This window comes from Neodiprion virginianus, chromosome 5 (genome assembly GCF_021901495.1).
Source record: "Neodiprion virginianus isolate iyNeoVirg1 chromosome 5, iyNeoVirg1.1, whole genome shotgun sequence".
In the NCBI taxonomy this organism is placed as follows: Eukaryota; Metazoa; Arthropoda; class Insecta; order Hymenoptera; family Diprionidae; genus Neodiprion; species Neodiprion virginianus.
In genome coordinates this window covers 30498612-30513751 of record NC_060881.1, presented here as the reverse complement: position 1 = coordinate 30513751, position 15140 = coordinate 30498612, and the positions used below count along the sequence as shown (strand labels likewise).

General features: G+C 39.0%; 4 protein-coding genes across 6 annotated transcripts in view; 3 read left to right on the top strand and 1 right to left on the bottom strand.

Annotated features, from left to right (window-relative positions):
- Positions 1–7720, top strand: part of LOC124305177 (transducin beta-like protein 2) — a 52301-nt gene extending 44581 nt beyond the window's left edge. Inside the window, exons 3-7 of the mRNA XM_046764293.1 lie at positions 5615–5838; positions 5954–6140; positions 6328–6513; positions 6675–6857; positions 7026–7720. Coding sequence (XP_046620249.1) covers positions 5615–5838; positions 5954–6140; positions 6328–6513; positions 6675–6857; positions 7026–7243 — 998 coding nt within the window. The 3' untranslated portion in view covers positions 7244–7720. The remainder of the gene's footprint in view (positions 1–5614; positions 5839–5953; positions 6141–6327; positions 6514–6674; positions 6858–7025) is intronic.
- Positions 1314–5364, top strand: LOC124305179 (mRNA-capping enzyme). The gene is made up of 4 exons (XM_046764294.1): positions 1314–1630; positions 1815–2737; positions 2800–2935; positions 3396–5364. Exons 2-4 carry the CDS (start codon positions 1815–1817, stop codon positions 4119–4121), a joined length of 1785 nt encoding a protein of 594 aa, XP_046620250.1. The 5' UTR covers positions 1314–1630; the 3' UTR covers positions 4122–5364.
- Positions 7721–7882: 162 nt separating the features above from the next.
- Positions 7883–9720, top strand: LOC124305625 (unconventional myosin-XIX-like). The gene is made up of 5 exons (XM_046765206.1): positions 7883–7964; positions 8075–8592; positions 8720–8990; positions 9102–9179; positions 9452–9720. The coding sequence occupies exons 1-5, from the start codon at positions 7883–7885 to the stop codon at positions 9718–9720; spliced, it is 1218 nt and encodes a 405-aa protein (XP_046621162.1).
- A 1529-nt stretch (positions 9721–11249) lies between these two features.
- LOC124305226 (uncharacterized) lies at positions 11250–14218 on the bottom strand. 3 transcript variants are annotated; one of them, XM_046764392.1, is made up of 9 exons: positions 13987–14218; positions 13597–13848; positions 13149–13380; positions 12956–13053; positions 12698–12889; positions 12483–12610; positions 12133–12334; positions 11779–12047; positions 11250–11694 (listed from the first exon to the last, which is right to left on the bottom strand). In XM_046764392.1, exons 2-9 carry the CDS (start codon positions 13831–13833, stop codon positions 11502–11504), a joined length of 1551 nt encoding a protein of 516 aa, XP_046620348.1. In that variant the 5' UTR covers positions 13834–13848; positions 13987–14218; the 3' UTR covers positions 11250–11501. The 3 variants fall into 3 exon arrangements, with proteins under 3 accessions (XP_046620348.1, XP_046620346.1, XP_046620347.1); XM_046764390.1 differs by having other exon boundaries at positions 13597–13865; positions 13988–14218; XM_046764391.1 differs by lacking the exon at positions 13987–14218 and having other exon boundaries at positions 13597–13978.
- Positions 14219–15140: the final 922 nt, after the last annotated feature.

Here is a 15140-nt window from a genome sequence, read left to right as displayed (position 1 = left end):
TAAGTCTTGAGGATGTTTTTTACTCTGAGCATTACACTTAACCGTGTAATTTGTTACGTATTCGATCTTTCTCTCGGATCATTAAGGTGTATCATTATGCTTCATAACTCGCGCATGAAAAGGCGAAAATTATTTTTTGGATACAGAGATCTGATCTTTTATTATTATTATTTTTTTTTTCGTCCTTAGCTCGCCTCCGTGTCAGTGATTACATTGTCATTAGCAGTCTTGGCGTGATCCCGACGAAATTATGTGGCTAGTAAGGACAGGTTCTTTGTCGCGTATATTAGCACTAGCCTTGCAGCAGTCCAGTTTCATTTTTCAACAATTTATAGTTGTCTCCTTAAATCCATCGTACGCCGACTCTGCGAAATGGTAACATCTGCATTCTGGATCATTCCGCGATCGATTGAATAAGACGAATGTTTACATAATATAATTATGGAATAAACGGACTTGATACACTTATTTATCATCGCGTATAGCTGAGTAAACGTTGTGTCGTCATGTTGCATAACAATCTTGATTTTCTATTTACTTTCGGTACTTATCATCTTTTTCCTCGCACCGTGACACGGTTATCTTTTTGCGGAGAACGAACCCTGCGGTACGTATTATTTGCACTTGTTATACAGTTTTTTTTCTTTGTCATTGAACGCAGATAATCGAGTTTCTATACGCATTATAGTTACAGGTCAGCCTGTACAGGCTCGGGCTTAGTTCCAGCGACATCAATTCAGTTTGTAACTAGCAAAAACTGACCACTATATGATTTCACACAAATCGTGACTTTTACATCACTTTGTGTACGCAAACGGACGGACGAAACAAAAAGGTGGCAAAAATCTTATCGAGAAGAAATAAAATTAATTTCAGATTTAGTATATACATGATTTTACCAAAATAACACTTTCTTCAGCTTCACGTCTATCTGATTATTTTCTTGCAAAAATTGTTATAACTGCAGTATTAAAATATTAGAATTCGAATTTTCATATGATTTGAATTAATATGTGGCGATGCGGCCCGCCACCTATCGTCCTTCGCATCAACATTATAAAAACGGTTATAGAATGGTTAGTCGCAGGCAGCCGTAGTCGTGTAAACGTAAAATGCGTTAGAATTAGAATCAACACGTTACCACATCTGCAACGTTCATCTCGTAAGCGTTTACGCAATGTATGAACTTAAAATAAATGATATTACGACGTTATCCCAGAAACCGAACGCCTTCTATCGTCTAACTATACAGTTATACTGCCTGTGTACGAAAAACGATTCAAGCTAGCGCTCTATCGCATTTCCGACCAATGGCCATAGAAGACGCAATGGCTGCCGTCTTCTTCCACTGTCAAGTCTACATCTTGTCAGTTCTTGTTAAAGTCGTCGAAATCAAACATTGGTTGTTATGTGTGTGAGATGTTAAATGTGTAGAGTGCCGCGGCTCTCGTCGTTTGTACTAAAACTTGGAGCGAAATTAATCAGCACATCGGTATAACTTCCGGGGATCGAGCTTCTCCGTTATATATCGAACGAACGGCATACTTGGCGAAACCAGGTTATGTGAAGCTTGTGTTGATTCCACAGTGGCGAGATATTTTCAACGTCGTAACAACACCGTTCGTGAAAGGTAAGTTTAACGTTATGGTAATTCATTTCACTTCACTAATAACTGCAGTCTAGAGTTCGCATTTGGATTGACCAATCGATTAATCAATTTTCATATTATTTTCACGCTTATGTCACACGGCCTTCTTCTTTCCCACTCGTTATTTAGAATAAAGAAAAGTAATGTGATTGTTATTCTTGTTCAGATGTCGAACAGAAACGACGGCAGAGGGGATCCTGGCCCAATACCGCAAAGGTGGCTGCACTGTCCTAGAAAGGCGGTTAAACTGATACAAAACAAGTTTCTGGCCTTCAAAACGCCGCTTTCGGGTCATTTCGACGAGCAGGTGCCGGAAGAAAATCGATTCTCCATAGACATGTTATTCGCTTCGCTTAGAAGTCAGAAAATAAAGCTCGGCTTGTGGATAGACCTGACTAACACTTCAAGATTCTATGACAAACGTGAAGTCGAGGCAAACGGATGTAGTTACTTGAAGCTTCCGTGCAGGGGTCACGGCGAGACGCCATCCGAGGAGCAATCACAAACCTTTGCTCGGGTCTGCAAGAACTTTATTGCCCATAACCCGCTCGAGATTGTTGGTGTTCATTGCACGCACGGATTCAACAGAACCGGGTTTCTCATCATAAGCTATCTTGTGGAGAATGATGGTACAAGCGTTGATGCTGGCCTCGCAGAATTTGCTACTGCCCGACCTCCTGGTATATACAAAGGTGATTACATCAGAGAGCTTTTTCGGAGGTACGACGACATAGAGGATGCTCCTTCACCTCCCGCTCGCCCTACATGGTGTCTGGAGTACGATGACAGCGACGGAGAAGACAGAGACGAGGGCTCAAGTGCTGATTCTAATGCAAACAGCAAAGGGTCAGGAAAAAAACGGAAACGAGAGCACAAGCACAAAGATCCCACCTTCATGGCAGGGGTTCCAGGCGTTAAGCCACTTGTCGAGCAGCCAAAGTTGTCGAAAATTCAGCAGAAAGTTCAGGAGATGTGTGGCTGGGAAAGGTCAGGCTTCCCTGGGTCTCAGCCCGTCTCTATGGACACTGAGAACATCAAATTGCTCCACAAAAAACCGTACAGAGTATCTTGGAAGGCTGATGGCACCAGGTTAGACAGTTATTCCTGTCTTTTGCCGCTTTGCATTACATTATCGTTGTATATTTATGCAGGTACATGATGCTAATACAAAGCAATGGCGAGGTATTCTTCATCGACAGAGATAACTCCGTCTTTCAAGTTAACGGACTTACTTTTCCACACCACAGAGCCAATAACAGACTTCTCAGAGATACTCTTTTAGACGGAGTGAGTAACAAATGACTTCTTCCACCTTGGTCGAAATAAACTTTTATTTATTTATTTATTCATATTAAACGGAGTAAATCCCTTACTGCAAAGTATACAATAATGCTTGGCCTTAGTAGAGCCAACAAATGCCGTAGTCTAGCTACAGATGTAACATGAATGAACATTAACTAACATCAGAGAAGGAACAAACAAAAATGAAAAAAACTTCATATTCATATTTTATTACATTTCTTGAGATCCTATTGATACATTAAAAATTACTATTGTAAGGATCAAATCATTCATTGCGGTCATTGCAAAGTAGACAGTCTATCCATTGGGAGATGTAAAACTAAAATTCGCTCTAATGAGAAAATAGTAATCGCTGTGACGTAGTTGTAAAAATTGTGAAATGTTTCGTCCTTAACTCTTTGCCAACCATCGAGTAGCTTGAAATTTAGTTTGCATATCATTGCAGGAAATGGTGATCGACAGAGTCAACGGCAAGGAGTATCCGAGGTATCTCGCCTACGACGTCGTTACTTACGACAATACAGACGTCAGCAAGTTATCCTTTTATCCAGATCGTTATAACATCATAGAAAAGGAAATAATGGCTGGACGATATAAGGCACTGACAGAGGGAAGACTGCGTAGAGACCATGAACCATTTTCCGTCAGGCTAAAGCAGTTTTGGGACGTGACACAGGCACCGAGTTTGTTGAGCGAGAAGTTTGCGAAGCAACTGGGACACGAACCAGATGGACTTATATTTCAGCCAGCTAAGGAGCCCTACGTTCCTGGACAAAGTCAGGAGGTTCTTAAGTGGAAGCCGTTGTCAATGAATTCTGTGGACTTCAAATTGAAAATTACCACCGAATCGGGAGAAGGAATTCTGCCGAGAAAAGTAGGCCAGCTTTTCGTCGGCGGGACAGACGTACCCTTCGCACTTATGAAAGTTACTAAGTTAACTAAAGAGATGAATAACAAGATCATAGAGTGCAATTTTGAAAATGGGCAATGGGTATTCATGAGGGAGAGAACTGACAAGTCGTTTCCCAACTCGTACAAGACTGCTGAAGCCGTGTGTCAGAGCATTCAAAATCCCGTTACGACCGAACGGTTATTCGACTTCATAAAGAGGCATAGGTTCCCTCAGGATGACGCAGATCTAATGCCTCCGCCGAACAGGAAACACAGATGACAAAATAACTAGGCACATTTAATGCGTTATTCAAATTTGTTATCTTGTCAACACGAGCGGGGAGAGGCGTAGTTTTTGGTTTTTTTTTTTTTCATCTCGATTTGTTTCAACTGTGGTTTTTCGTTAGCCAAAAACTCTGCAATTTTTCCTGCCAATTTTAATCGAACTTCATATTTGGCACGTTCACTTCCTGCTACCATTAGTTAGCTAATACAAATAGACAGATGAGTAAAGGGTCAACTTGGCGAAAAAATTACATCTAAAATTCAGTCTATCTGAATTCTTAGGAATCTGGCTACTGTTAGTGCACACTGCCATATTACCTTCGACTCACATCAGTGGTTTCATGAGTTCACTTAATCGGCCTAAGGTTACATGGCAGAAACATATCAAAAAAATGCTTGGCCCTGGAACTGATTATGCTATCTGTATTATTAGCTACCTACATGAATGTAAAGGATTTAATAAATATTTTTACGCGATCAAACACCGATATATTAGTGATCGGAAATTGCAAGATTTCGTTAACTTAAGATTATATAACACGTCTCAATAGCACGACTGATCGAAATGATGTATTTTTTTTCCCCCGACCTCTACATTGTTTTACAGATATTTTAGAATATCATGCAACTGAAATTTGTAACAAATAAGATATTCAGAATTGTACCAAATAAATTTATTGGTAGAGTAATATAAACTTTAACGCATGGTTTTTTTCAATCTTTTTTTTCCAACACTTATAGGTATTTAAAATAATTAGTTAAATTTATATTGCAGGTACATTGGTTTTTAGTTAAATCAAACGACAATTTTGAATCTTTTATTGTACCAATTATACTCAATTTAGAATACAAATTGTTATCGTATTTTGAGATACCCTTGTGTATGTCTTGTGTAACGTCTCCATTGCATTATGTTTTCTATTCTGAGCATAACAAGATAGACATGAAGTAAAGTAAATTGAGTATGGAATTCGGAATTTCTCTCTTCAATGTTTGCGGTTGAATATTTCACCAATTTAAATATCGTCTCGTAAATACAAGATGATGCCAGTTAAGAATAGTGATTACATTACACATGTTATTCTGTCCAAGCGGCGTATGTATTATATTATAATCTAAAATATAAATAGACTAATCATTTATGTACTCAAGGGATTTATTATTTTTTCATCCTATTGAAATCAGTAGGCGATTGTTGTTTTGTTCATTAACAACTACAATATATACATTGATACGTACTTGGCCTCAAATTTTTTCATCCTTTCTCTACTAATTACCAATTTTGTTTAAACTATTATTACCTTTGCCAAACTCCTCTACGTTTTTTTACTTCCTCCATCAGTTGACCGCCGTTAAAAATAAACCATCGCTATTCGTCCAATTGGATGAACTACTGTAACATTGAATCAACACAACGAATGAGAACAACGTTATGTAAGTTGGAAGAAAAAAATCACTGCTAATTCAACTTCAATCTTAATTTTACAGACAGAACGGTGATGATATGGTGCACAAAGGATCTGTCATCAAAGGATAGAAAATCGTTGCGTGTCAACATCGAGTACGATCATGCGTCTCTGTTGCGCTGGTCACCAGACAGCAAGGCTTTCATGATACACAAGGCTATCGCAAACACCGTAGAAGTATACAAAGTCACGAGAAAGCCTGACGGTTTCCCAGCATCAGTTACAAAGGCGATTGAATTTCCAAAGGTAAGAAAAATTCATAGCCTTCATAAAGTAAAGTCTGTTTTGAGAAATATCTTGCTTATATTGTGCTAAATATATGCATTGGTTCTAATAAATCTCTTGTAAATATTTGTTTTAGCAACATAACGACGATGTTGTTGGTATGGACATAGCATGTAACGGGCGTTACATTATGACCTGCAGCAATACGACGCAGCTACTCGTCTGGGACTTGAAAGGACAGCTGCTATCAACGATCGATACTTATCTGATGACAACGCATCGGGCTCGAATATCTCCGTGTGGTCGTTTTATTGTTGCATCAGGTACTACTGTTGTTCCAAAATACTGTGTGGTCAGACTATTTCTTTTCCATTTATGCGACTATGTCTCATTAGGAGATTTTTTCTACAACTGAGAGATTTTAGCGATATAAACATTTTATTTTCTACCGTTTAAACAGTGTGGAGCAGGTACCATGGATTCAAATACCATGATTTAACGTTCTTGTAGGTTTTGCGCCGGACCTAAAAGTATGGGAAGTGGAATTCACGAAGGCAGGAGACTTCAAGCAAGTATCGAGAGCCTTTGAACTCAGTGGTCACAACTCCGGTGTTTATGATTTTGGATTCAGCGCAGACACCAGTCACATTGCAAGCGTTTCTAAGGACGGAACATTCAACCTTTACGATACAAAAAGTGAGGCTCGATCATCTACTTTTTTCTTGATTCAGGACTTAGTCTTGATGTTCCAATCAATTTCTACACGAGCATTGATGATTCGAAACAAAAGCACCTCAATTCTAGCCCTGGGAAATTTTTTATCAGTACTATAACAACGATACCCGGTTATTACACAGTTGAATACAAGAAAGGAGAGACTCCGCGTCTCCTGTTAACTGGATCATGGGCTGGAGGTTCTAATGCTCGACTCGCACTGTCTCCAAACGCCGAAGTCATTGTTATCGCACATGGTACATCATTGTCGTTCTTTTCTGCTTTGACCGGTGAATTGGATCTTACGATCACGGACGTTTTCAACGGTGAGTCGTAGTGATTTGGCATTGAATAATTTAAGAATTAGTGTACAGAAAATTCGTTGGTTTCATTTTTATACACCGTTCTTGAATCTTTCGTTGTTTCTTTCTTACTAGCTGCGCTAATGCGATAAAAATTTCGAAATAATAACACTGATCTGAATTTCATTTCAGGACCCGCAACTGGCCTCCTCTTCGACGCTCTTGGGGAGCATGTTTTGGTATCTGGAGATAAGCATATAAAAATATTCCACAATGTTACTGGCTACAAGACGGCGATTGCATCCGCCCGCGAGAAGCTCAAGCAAAAAATTTCGTCAGCCACAAAAGAACGTCTGGAAAAAACTATTGCCGACAGTCAGAAATTTCTTGAAAACATAGCTCAACGCTAAATAAATCTGGTAATAAGTTCCTTGCCATCAGATAAGTTTCTGGGTATTTGATCGGCGATTGACATTGTTTTCTTATATGAAGCTGTTCATTGCTTGAACACTACTTGCATGAAATTCGACAAATATTTTACTGCAGAATTTTTTCACACTATTATCCCGAGGGTTTGTAATTGATCGTGGAGTAAAACGAAGAAAATAGAGCGTTCTAATCAATCCTACATTCCATATAAAGTCCAAGGGAACGTTAATACATATTCATTTACTTTTTGTACTCCCTTGTCTGCTTCTATATCAAAAATCACTTATCAGTCTCACATCAATATTCAAGAAAGTGATACGAAATGTATCCAAACCTATATTGTATACTAGACATTTTGTATGTAAAATAAGTGTTTTTCATGTTGATACAATAAAATAATAAAAATTATCGCCATTCTATTATTTGGCTGGATTGCTCGGTACGGGATTGAATCGAACAATTGCTCATTAAAAATTGATACTCCATGGCTGACTTGATTAGACATGAAACCTTTGACACGTTGGCAATTTTGATCTTAGACATAAGCACTTTAATTGATCTTGCCAATAGCTGTAAGCGTTTGCTTGAGAATGGAGAATTAATCGCTGTACTTTGTGAACATGACCAAGTTTCAGGATTTCGAATTCCTGACAAAGCAGAGCTCGAACAATTTGGCTGACATACCAGATAACGAAGACCTGAGTACGTAAATAAATCACAGAGGTCTGATCGCGGCATAATTACAACTTCTGAAACAGTGTAAAACTTCGCCATTTCAGTCGTCAAATATCTTTTGCTCCGTTATAATCAAGGGAAACTCTACACTTGGGTTGGACCGGTACTATTGGCGTTGAATCCTCGTCAGCCCAATTCAGATCTGTACGATTGTTGTCGTCAGGATCACTTTATAAACCCTTTGAACAATGCACGGCAAGAGCTACTAGAACCGCATGTATTCGCAGTGGCAGCAAAAGCTCATTACAGACTTGCTTGTGGTCTGGGCAAAGTGCACCAAGTGATCGTAATCAGCGGAGACAGTGGATCAGGAAAAACTTTTTCAGCATGCAAGATTTTGAACTTTCTAGCAGCAACTGATCTAAGCAGTTGCGATGGAATGGAATCAACTATTTCAAAAATTGGCAAAGCCTGCTCGGTTGTATCCTCATTCAGCACTGCTAGCACCGAACGAAATCAACACAGCTCTAGGCACGGACAACTTGTCCAGTTACAGTATGTGAACGGATCCATACACGGGGCTGTGATAAACTCCTTTCTCCTTGAACAGAGCAGAGTCACAGGGGCCTGTAATAACTTTCACATTTTTGGTCAGGTCTGCTGTTGGATTAATCAATTTAATGAGTTTTTCCAATTTTGTGGAAACATTTACTTGTAAAGAATTTGAACGAACAATTTAAGAGTTTGAAAATTAGGTTTGGACAATATTCTCACAATTCTAGATGTTGGCTGGTTTATCCGATTCGGAATTGGGTACTTTGAAATTATCTAGAACCATTCTTTACGAGATTATCGCAAACGACAGTCACAGTATTTTGAATGAGGCTTATGTCAAAGGGTTCAAGGAGACTGTCGAAGCAATGAATTACCTACGGATTGGGGAGAACCAAAGGAATGATATATTCAAAGTTATCGCGCTCCTCCTCCACTTGCGAAACATACAATTCCACGAACGACTATCAGTTGGTTGTGATGTTGACGTGCAGAAAAAAGGTTCTCTTTCATAATCACGTTTTCACTATCTACCTCTCTCTGTTTATAGATTTTTTTATTCAAAGATCACTTGATAAAGGACTTCCTCGACTTAAATAAAATTTCCCCCAGAATCATCAGACGCTCTTGAAGGCGCCTGCCACTTGCTTAGACTGCCGATTCCTGATCTGATCAAACTACTAACTACAAGTATGATCACACCTCGGAGCAGGCTACAAAGGCATTCAACATATTACTGCACCATAACTAGCGTCGAGGGGTGTAACACCAGATTACACAGTATAGTCAGATATTTGTATTTTCAACTGTTTTATTGGCTGATAAATCGTTTGAATGAAATATTAACGTCCCCGAAGGAGAAGCCAAAATTATTAGGTAATGCAATTTCGATCCTTGAGACTTTTCAATTTCAACCAGTAAGGAAAGTTTAACGTCACATGAAAGCATCTCATTTGTTCTAGGTGTACTAGATATTTTTGGATTCGAATTCTTCTCTGTGAATAGTATCGAACAATTAAGCATTAATTATGCGAATGAAAGACTGCAGCTATATTTTGTCGAGAAATATTTAGAAGCCAGTAGGTCAGAGCTGGAGAGTGAAGGACTGAGTTTATCGCCACCTCCATCCACAGCCACAAACCACCAGGAACGTCTTGCTGCAATTGAGAATTGCTTATTTCCAGTATTAGACGATGTAATACATCATAAAAAAATAGTGGTGAAAGTTTAATGTCCTCTCTCCACAAGCCTGATACAAGTGATGATATTTTAGGCTTGTTTGATCGCCAGAATACAGAAGTATTCAAGTTTTGATCAGCTTGCGCTTCCGACTAGTTACGCCAGTACAAATTTCATACATGACAAAGGTGAAACATTTGCGATCCACCACTATTCACACATTGTAGAATACAGCACAGTTGACATACTTCGTAAAAATACGGACAAGGTATTTCATGAACGAATTAAAGGTCGTCTGAATGGTATAAATGTGAGTTGACAATGTCGTAGGTCTCTGCCGAGCTGGTATCCACGCTCAGCCTTTGTCAGAATAAATTTATTCTGCTGTTATTAAACAAAGAAAATACGAATAAACAATTCCACCTTCATCAAGAGCCAGAATTTGATAGAAAAAAGAAAAATACGACCTTGGGAAAATTCAAACATAGTATGGATGCACTGATGAAAGAACTCGACAAATACGATTTACATTATATTCGCTGCATCAAACCTGCTAACCAGTAAATAATTGTTAATTCTTTTGTTATTATTTTCATTATTCATCCACACTTTTTTTATCAGTATCGACGAGGGTGAAATGATGCAGGATTTCAAACAACAATTAGCGTGTAGCGGTATAACGGATGCTTTGACACTAGCTCGATGTACGCTTCCAATTCAGCTCAAATATGAAGAGTTTATAAAAAGATATTCCAAGCAAATAACGGGTTAGTCGATGATGATGCAGACATATTAAGCTTACGCTGTGCGTACTGCATGGTAGTCAACGATTAATACATTCGATATAAGGGATCGAGTCTAAACTTCAGTAAATTTTAGCAGAAGTCAAAGATCCGATATGGATTTGTAAAAAGATTTTAAAACAAGTTTTGAATGGCGATGAATTGCAATCGTTGGTGCACTTTGGTACACATCTGGTTTTCCTGACTGAAGCAGTATTATATAAACTGGAGTTAGTAAGAGATGAATTCCGATCCCAGTGTGCTTCTAAAATACAAAGCCTTTGGCTAAAGTACAGTGAGTGGAACCTGATCTGATAATGTTTACGGTTGTGCAGATACTTATTTTTAATATTATGCATTTTCTAGAGGTGAAAAAACGATCCACTGGTCTAAAACTGTTGAGTGCATATATTGATTCAGGAACTAGCAATCCTGAACAGGTATGAAAGAGTCAAAAGCTATGACTTCAATCATTTTATAACATCAAGATTGTTCGGAACATACAGAATTATTTTTAAAGGTTCCAAACATCAATACGGAGAAAACGAAGCTGATCACAGCTAGCCGAACATCCGGAATACATGATGAATTTACAGTAATGCAAAGTAAACGCGCAAGTGATTTCTCAACGTACATAAACGATGACCGTGCTTTTTTTTACCAACATAGAATACTCAGCAGAAGACGAATAGCTGATGTAAGTACTGGAATTCGTTGATCTGTATTTACCAATGGATTTGGAAACAGCAGCAGATTTTATGATCAATTCGATACTAGTAACAATTTTTTTGAAAGTAACATATTAATTCTGCAATGAACATTGATGAGTTCTTTGAACGTTCGTCCAGATTCCCGTTAGATTTCATACAAGACTGACTTGCTTGTCAGACTCTCATTGTTTACCACATTCCGAATTACCGCGTGGGCTTCAGGACTGTCTTTGATAAATGTAACGGTACGTAATTGATTTATCAAAGTTTATTCCAAGTGTAATATTACAACAATGTTTAGTTTTAACGAATAAATACTGTAAACTCGAGTATTGAATTATTTAAATTATTGTGTTTGCCAAGTCGTAAGTTCGTGGCAGAGAACTTTTTTTACTTTTAACAACAAGCAGCCTCCGTGATGCAACGAGAGCATATGTGGCTCGTGAGTCACTCCTCAAAATCTGGTAATTTGCTCGCAGACTTGCTCTCCTCAGACTATTAGGTGGAACTGGGCGACCCCCGGCAAAAGCGAACCTTGAAACGAATATCGTTAATGTGCCAAAATGAGGAATGAGATGGTGGCGTGACGAATTCAATCTCAATCGCAGGTACAATTACCTTATTTCTCGCCGAGATCCTCGAAGGGTAGAGTCGGTAAACATAGTTTGCTTATCTCCGGATATTTTCAAACCAGTCAATGGCTTGATGGCAGCATATTTGATCTTGCTTCTCACAATTATTGGCAGTGTTGCGTTAGTCTTCTTAATTGCTTTCGAGTGAGTTGGAGCAGAAATGAGGTATGGAAGTATAGAATCTCCAAAGTGTTCAATAATCATCGACAAATCTAACAGATGTCGTCCCGATTTTGAGAGGGCACAAATCGTTAGCTGCAAGCATTAGTTTCAACATAATTGCTTAGTCAAAATACCATGATTAATTTGAGGATTAAAAGTGTGAAACGTCTATACTTACAGCCAGCCTGTGCCATAAACTAGTTCCAGGCAATGCATATTCTAAAACGTTTTTGTAAAATCCTGGAACATTATTATCAGGCTGGAAGAAGTAAAGCGGCTGTACACCTGCCATTATCTCCATGGCCATTTCTTTTTTTACATCCGGCTTCAATTTCTCATTATCTTCTCGCAGTAAAATCGTTTCCAGCATTGGCAAGAACCTAATAACAATGAGTGGATTATTTCCAAGTGATCTGAATAAGAGAACTTGACAACTGTGAGCAACCAAACTGCCTAGTGTATCATTTAGGATATAACTCAACGGACTCAGTGATCTGAAAGTAAAATACAGTTGCTCGATGTTTGTACCTATGAGCCGTTGTCGGCCATCGTAACATTAGCTTCAAAACGCATTCCTTGAACAGTAATCCCAGGTTTTGGTTCAGCATGCTTTTTCCAAATAACAATTCCAGCAACAGCTCTGTTAGACTATCAACCTGTAAAAAGTTGGGAAGTAAAGTTGATGATGTGGTAAATGTGTGTCAAATCGTCTAATCAATTCGACGTATTGACGTGTATCTTACAGTTTGTAAATCTTGTGGATAAACGGTTTCACTGTTGCATGCAATGGATATTATCAGCTGACATGTTCTAGTAGACACTCTTGTGTATTGAGCACTACTTGATATTATGGAGGAACGAGCGATGGCTATCAGTCTGTCAACGACTCCCGCTCCTCCGAGATGCGCATTGGTTGAACAGTCATTCAGAAGAACCTAGAACAGAGTTTTGATTCACTTTCAAGAAGTAACAAAAAGCTCATCCACTCTCAATCTGTTTACCTGAAAGGTTTTCTGCGAGCCATTGAAAAGTGTTTTTAAAGCCCGTTTCGTGTAATTTTGGCGAGCCTCTGTTATCCGTGAGTCATTAATTTCCGTTTCTAAGATGATGAAACAAGAGAAAGAGAAGATGAAGTAAAAGCTAGTTCAATGATACACAAGTCAACCACAAAAAAAAAACTAATTAAACAGATACCTTTCAACAAGGGTAAATTGGTCTGCGACAAATGTACCGAGTTATTTGCATGTTCAACTAGATTAACAAAGCGTTCGTGAGGCACAAAGACCCGTGCCTCCGAGTGATACTCAGGAAGCTGTTCCGGTGCTCCCATCACAGGATCGGTGTTGTAAAGTGTGGTCAAAACGGCATTTACATCGACTGCAGTGAGACGCTTGCGCCTGCTGTGTTTCAGTCTCGTCACGCATTTCTATGCCAGCAGAATATGGTTTATGAAACTAATTGAATTATATAGATTGACACAGCTATTTAAGGTCTTTTTATCATCATTAATAATGAACAATCTTTGTTGCTTGCTCCGAAGAATCAAAGAAAAGACGAGCTGAATGGCTTATTAATTCCAGGGAAAAATGAGAACTGGTAATTAGAATAAAAACCAATGGTAAAACGATGCAATAATACTTACATGCAGAACTTCTCTCAGGCGATAAGAGGCGTCTTCGGCAAGTCTACGCAGCAGTGGGTCCGGGAGAGGATGCATACCGAGCTCCTCACCCATTGCACCCATCCATTTAGTGCTAAGGACTGCGTATCTTCTGGTGCTGTTATCCGGTACAGGATTATCACCGCTGGAGTCACCATTGTTGTTGGCAAAATAATTATTGTACTCTGGAGTAGTCCGTGTCGCTAGTACCTCCTTCATATCGCACTACCAGGTCTTGGAACAACCTGAATCTGACGTGATTTCGTAAATTATTAATAATTCTGATTTCATTTTTCATCTAAATCAGGACAAGTCACAGGTGTCATCGTCGTTCGCTGCTTGACACTTTGGGTTGAACAGCTGACTGACTAACCTCACATAAATAAATTAATTGCGTTAATCTTTTGAATAAACGCATCGAATCATGGATAGTCAGGTCCTTTTGATTCTTTGCTTACGGTCGCTTCTACCCAGGTGATGTCTATTCGAATTTACATATCTTGACCGAAGGAAGTTTTGTTTTAGTTTAGGTCGAACTAGGTTAGGATCTTTATTGCTTTTAGGTTACAGTCGGCTCGAGCATTTTGAGTGATGTGACCATGGATGGTGAGCTTGAACCGAAATTTCTTTGTGGCGATATCGCCACGCGATCTGAATATCGGAGTCGTATCATTGGCTTCAGATAACCAGAGCGATACGGTGCCAGCCAATTACAAGCCCCGTTCGATCTATCGCCGGAAGGTATCACTGCATAGAAATGCTGTGAATTAGCTCTGTGCTATATAATTTGAAATTAAGATGGAAGGTGGCAGCACAATAAGATGTTCAGACTGCCATACGAAAACTCAGTTGATCATTTCGGCGGTGGTCACTGGTCAGTACGAATCGTCTGGACTGTGGTGTTTATTTTTCATTGTTGTCGAACGACATGGTTATTCATAGGGATGCTTACGACGTCGGTACGAAACTCACGAGATCGGTATGCGGATAGCGCGTTCGGCCTTTGGGACGGCCCTGCGTGGGCGTGTATTTCTTATTATATGCATTTAGAATTTGTCAAAGCATAGTTAGCGATCGGTGTATTGTACACGATATTGCCAAATGCATCCTTGAGAGTTTAATCATCGATTGTTTGTCTGCAGTCAAATAAAAGTTCAACGACATTTCATTGCTACCGACTTACTTGCACAGGAGTCGCCGATTAACCGACGTCATTCTTAACATAAAGTATATATGCCAATGTTTGTACCCGCCTACGACGGCGCGTCTTCTTTGAATGTTAAAATGTTTACGATATGACCTACAATAATCACTTGTTGTTGAGTCACCCAGTTTTAAAGTGTATACACGTAGTTGCGGGGTTGATCGTGTCCTCTGTACCTGGCACAAACGATATTCTTTAAGCTGTTGATAGCTCCTGTATTATACCCAACGCATATTGCAACCAGTCGTTACTTGTTACACAGTAATTATGCCTACCTAGAAAATTCTGTATACCTTTTATCGACTAATGATACAAGAGAATA